Below are 5,842 nucleotides of genomic sequence, written 5' to 3'. Positions count from 1 at the left end.
CTTTCTTTCTTTCTTTCTTTCTTTCTTTCTTTCTTTCTTTCTTTCTTCTTTCCTTTCTTTCTCTCTCTCTTTCCTTGAGATAGAGTTTCTCTATATAGTCCTGGCTGTCCTAGAACTATCTATGTAGACCAGGCTGGCCTTGAACTTACAGAGATCTGCCTGCCTCTGCCTTCTGAGTGAGTGCTGGGACTAAAGGTGTTTGCTACTACATCCAGCTCTATTTTTTTTTTCCAAGAAGGGTTCTCACTACACATCCCTGCCTGAGTGCTGGGATTACAGACAGGCACCATCATGCCACACTGCCTCCTTATCCTATCCCAAGGTGGCCTCAAACTTCCCATGTAGCCAAGGATGATCTTGAACTCCTGATCCTCCTGCTTTTACCTCCTGAGTGCTGAGATAACAAGCATTTACCACCATGTCCATTTATGCAGCTGGGGATGGAACTCAAGGTTTCATGTATGCTAGGCAGGTATTCTCTGCCAACTAACTGACATTTCTAGCCTCCCTTTTGTCTTTGTAAATTGATTATGTCTGGTATTTTGTTATAGTAACAGGAAACCAACTCAACATGGTGAGCAGAGAGAGGTGAAAATGGATTTGTGTGGGAGTCCCCAGTGGGTTAGTGATCCTTACGCTTGAAGCCCGATTTTCTGTCACTTGGCTGCCCTGCCCACCTGCTCTGCCTTCAGGGTGAGCTCAATAAAAATCTGTTGCAGTTTTTCGTTGACGAAGTTGATGCAGAACTGCTCAAAGCCATTTTTCTGTGGAGGAAAGGAAAGAGCCTTTCTGTAAGTGGGCTGTGCTGAAGTCTCTGGCAAACATTGCGGGAGCCCAGGGTGACAGACAGAAGAGGGTTGAGGGGATCCAGGGCCAAACCTGGAAGATCTCAAAGCCATAGATGTCCAGCACACCGATGCTGTACTCTTCCTGAGGCTTCTGCATAGCACGGTTGATAGCCTATGGGCAGTGGAGACAGGGCCAGTGGGCACATGGTCAAACCCGTGCCATTGGTTACACCCTCTTGTTATGCTTTGAAACTGCTTTACCCCCTAATTTCTGTGTGTGTGCATGTGCATGCACATATACATGTGTGTGCATGGAGACTGGAGGAGGGTACTAGGTTCCTTTTTAAAAATAATTTATTTAACTTTGTTTTATGTGCATTAGTGTGATGGTGTCAGATTCCATGAAACTGGCATTACAGACAGTTGTGCGCTGCCATGTGGGTGCTGGGTCCTTTGGAAGAGCAGACAGTGTCTTAACCACTGGGCCATCTCACCAGCCCATACTGGGTTCCTTATATCACTTCCACATTATTCCTTTGAGGTAGGGTCTCTCCTTGAGCACGGGGTTAGGCTGACAGCCAGCAATCCCAGTGGTCCTCTCCACTCCACTCCCTCATAGCACTGGGGTTGCCTTTAGGTGACCACACACCTGGCTTATTACTTCATACTGGGATCAAATCTCAGTTTCTCACAGTTGTGCATCAAGTGCTTTTAAGCCATCAAGTCACCTACCCATCTTCCTTGATATATTTTTACATTTAATTGTGTGTGTGTGTGTATTTGTGTGTGTGTGCATGCGTGTGGAAGTCTGAGGACAACTTTAGGTGTTGGTTGTCTACTTTTATCTTGTGGGTTGTGGGGACAGAATTCAGAATGTCAGGCTCAGTACCAGATGCCTTCACTTAGGCCATCTTGTTAACTCCCATGCTGTGGTTTTTAGCTAACTTTGTGGCTCTGCCTCCTCTCAACAACTTTTCTCTAGTCTTTCAATCCCCATCTGAAAACCCAAGTGTTGCAGTATTGCAGTTCTTGACTCCAGAGCCAGATCTTGCCACTGTGCCTCCATTTTATCATTTCTAAAATGGATCAATAGCTGGACACAGTGGCTAGTATCCCAGCATTCACGAAGCTGAGGTAGGAAGATTGCTGTGAGCTTCCAGGCCAGCCTGGGCTACAGTATGTGTTCCAGGCTATGCTGGGATATAGAGCAGGATCTCATCTTAACATTAAGTAATTGAGGGGCTGGGGGATGGCTCAGTGGCTGTGAGTGCTTCCTGCTCTCTTCTGAAGGACAGTTCCATACTCAGTACCCATGTCTGATGTTCACAGCCACCTGACATGACAGCCCCAGGAAAGCTGATGTACCCTGTGGGTCTCTGTGAGCACCTGCACACATATGACACACATTTGCACAAGTCCATCCTGGATTATTGGAGACCCTGTCTCAAACACACATGCACACACACACACACACATACACAATCTGTAATAGCAAATACTAGGGACTAGGCATGTGGCTCAGTGATAGGGTGCTTTGTATAGTATACATTAATCCCTGGGCTCCATTTCTACTACCACAGATTAAATTAATTATTAAAAAGCACTGTAGAATGGTTAGCTGTAATTGGAAATGTTTGAACACAGAAGTGTTTTGTATTTCAGTTATAAGAATATGCTAGGGCTGGAGAGATGGCTCAAAGGTCGTGAGTTCAATTCCCAGCAACCACATGGTGGCTCAAAACCATCTATAATAAGATCTGGTGTCCTCTTCTGGTGTGTAGGCACACATGCAAGCAGAACACTGTATGTATAGTAAATAAATATTTTTAAAAAGAATATGCTAAAAAATAAAATAATTTAAAAAAGAATGTACTATATCTTGAACATAAGATCCAGGGTTTTTTTTGTTTATTTATTTGTTTGAGATAGGTTCTTTCTACGTAGTCCTGGCTGAACTGGAACTAAGCTGTAAACCAAGCTGCCCTCAAACGTACAGAGATCTACCTGCTTTTGCCTTCTGAGTGATGATATTAAAGACACATGTCATCATGCCCAGCAAGACTCAAATTTATACATGAAATTCACTTATATTTCATCTCTACTTTATGTGCTACTTTTAGTGCACACAGTTTTTTTTGCTTTAAAGAGTTGTTTAAAAACTACTTGTTTACTTGTATGTTATCTGTGTGGGTATTTTGCCTATATGAATATCTGTGAACGATGTGCATGCAGTTTTCGCAGATCTCCCAGAACTGGCATTACAGATGGTTTTGAACCACCATATGAGTGCTGGCTACCGAACCCTGGTCTTGTGCAAGAGCAGTACTCCCCCTTAACTGCTGAGCCCCCACAACTACAACTGTGAGACATGCATAGCGTCTGAGATGAATTTCTCTACTTGTAGTTTCATGTTGGTGTTCAAAAATTTGGAATTTTGAAGTATTTTGCATTTGGGACTTTCAAATTAGGGATGTTCACCCTATACCTAATAGGAACCCCCCCTTCTTGTGTGTGCGTGCATTTGTGGTGTTGGACATAGAACCCAGGACCTCACAAATTTTATCACTGAATAACACCTTCCATTCTTATGAGAATTAAAAATATGTACGTTAAAGAAATTACTATGCACAAAATACTGGGGAGGATGCTTGGCATATAATTTCTTGTGTGAGCTTGTGTTTGTGCATAGGTGTGTGTTCAGGTGTGCATACACACACATTTGCATGCCATAGTGTGCATGAGGAGGCCAGATGACAATTTAAAGGAGTCCATTCTCTTTTTTCATCATTTGGGTTTTGGGATTCATGCTCAGGCCATCAGCCTTGGTGAGACAGTCCCTTATCCACTAAGCCATCTCACCAACTTCATGCCTGGCTTTTTAAAAATGTAGGTGATGGGCTGGAAAGATGGCTCAGTGGGTAAAGATGTTTGATGACAAGCAGATGGTTTGAGTTTGATTTTAGGAGCCATATGGTGGAAGGAGAGAACCAAGTACCTCAAGCTGACCTATGACATTCACACACACGTTGCAGCATGCACACAAAGCACATACATGTAATAAAAATTTCAATATGGGTTCTGTTGATGGAACTCACATCCTCATGCTTGAAAAGCAAGCACTTTATTAACTGAGGTCTCTCTCCAGACCCTACTTGAAAAAATATTGGGCATAGTGGTGGCCTTTATTCCCAGCACTTAGGAGGCAGAAGAGGGTCAATCAGTGAATTTGAGGCCAACCTGACCTGCAAAGAAAGTTCCAGGCTGGGCTATAAAATGAGATTCTGTCTCAGAATGATGAATAAATAAGTAAATGAAAAAAACATTGGGTCATTCTATGCATCCCAAACTGGCCTTGAACTCATAATTGTCCTGCCTCAGACTCCTGAGTGCTGAGATTACAGGTTGATGAGTGAACCGTGATGAGATTGCATCACCGTGTTTGGCTCGACGAAGTGTTTCATGTTTGTCAGTACTCTGATTATTGCTGGCCCTGCCAGGTAATGTTCCCTTTCACTCCAGCCAACTCCATACCTGTACCTTTGTCTCCTTGACAACCATCATAGCTCTCAAATGAACCCACCCCTCTCTATCCTTTGCTGTGATGGGACTAGGAGGGCTTCAATGGTCCCTCCATTTGCAGGTTGTCCAAGCTGAAAGCTGCACTTCACCTCCTCAGGATTGGTGAGATGACAAGTAAAGCCTGTCTTCCCACTTGTCTGTTCAAATGCCATGGCCTGGTTAGGCACCAGGCACCTGGCAGACTTCCCAGCACTGGTCCCACTCACCTCCACCAGGAAGTCGAAGAGGCGGGCATAGAGTCCCTTTGCCAGTGCGTCACGAGTATAGGCTGCCTGTTCCACATTGAGGGTCACGTCAATGGACTCACTGCGGCCACCCCATTTGCTGTCCATCTTACGGCTGGTCAGCTTCTCTTGCAGCCGACCACTGTCAATGCCCAGCAGGTAGGCTGGGAAGGCTAAGACTGCCAGGCCAGAGCAAAAGGAAGCAGCTGGTCAGGCTCTCAGGATATAGCTTCCCCAATGACACCAACATGGTTCTCTTGGGCTTTGGAGTGGGAAGAAGCAGTCCTTATGCATGAGCTTGACACCCGAGTCTCGACACCACCCACACTCACGGTCTGCACTCTCCACACGAGCATAATTCCCTTCTTCACAGAAGCTGATGTTCCCCAGATGCAAGATCCCTGCCACGAGCTGCAAGACAAGCTGCTGCACACTGGTCGGAATCCCAATGACTTGCATGGCATTCTGTGGGCAAGACAAGGAGAGCTTATGCCACCCTGACCCCAGAATTAGACTACAGCACGGACTTAGGAGACAAGATGTTTGAATGCCTGATCTTGCTTTGTGTGTGCTAGGCATGTGTGTTTAGTATGTGTAGGGAGGCCAGAGGTCAACCTTGGCTGTCACTTCTCGGGTACCATCTGCCTTGTTTTTCTCATTGGACTGGAATAGGCTAGGCTGGCTGACTAGTGAACTCCAGTAATCTTGTCTTTGCCTTGACAACACTAGGTTTACAGGCAGGTACCATCATACCCAGCTTTTTAATTTTCTTTTAAAATGAGTGTTGTGTATTGAACTTGCATGGAAAGAACCTTACTGACAGAAACATCTCCCCAGCTGCCTGATTTGCCTTGTGTATGTATGTGTGTGTGGTTTGTATGTGTTTGTGTATGTGTGTGTGTATGAATACACGTGTGTGTGTGTGAATGAAAGTGTACTTGGAGGCCCGAGATTTACATTGGGTGTATTCCTCTGTCCTCCAAGTTAAAACCCACTGTGTATGAGAAAGGGGTGTGTGTGTGTGTGTGTGTGTGTGTGTGTGTGTGCACGCTTGCATGCCACAGCATGTGACTGGAGGTAAGAGGACAATCTGCACTTGCTGTCCTTAGTTTTCCACTTAGTTTGAGACAGACTCTCTTTGTTACTGCGTAAGCTAGGCTAGCTGGTTCATTCTCCTCTCTCACTGTCCCATTCTTCGTAGCAGCCTGGGGTTACACACCACTCCCACTCTCCATAGAAGCCCTGGGGTTA

The 5,842-nt window shown here is 45.2% G+C and overlaps 1 protein-coding gene across 1 annotated transcript in view; it reads right to left on the bottom strand.

Moving 5' to 3' along the window:
* Myo1f (myosin IF) overlaps positions 1-5,842 on the bottom strand; it is a 50,870-nt gene that overhangs the window by 22,677 nt on the left and 22,351 nt on the right. The window contains exons 9-12 of the mRNA XM_055617883.1: positions 4,924-5,056; positions 4,574-4,770; positions 880-960; positions 678-764 (exon numbers count right to left, since the gene is read on the bottom strand). Coding sequence (XP_055473858.1) covers positions 678-764; positions 880-960; positions 4,574-4,770; positions 4,924-5,056 — 498 coding nt within the window. The remainder of the gene's footprint in view (positions 1-677; positions 765-879; positions 961-4,573; positions 4,771-4,923; positions 5,057-5,842) is intronic.

Source organism: Psammomys obesus, unplaced genomic scaffold (genome assembly GCF_907164565.1).
Source record: "Psammomys obesus unplaced genomic scaffold, mPsaObe1.curated_primary_1811, whole genome shotgun sequence".
Classification (NCBI taxonomy): domain Eukaryota; kingdom Metazoa; phylum Chordata; class Mammalia; order Rodentia; family Muridae; genus Psammomys; species Psammomys obesus.
The sequence above is the reverse complement of the archived record's forward strand: the minus strand, read 5'-3'. Positions and strand labels throughout refer to the sequence as shown.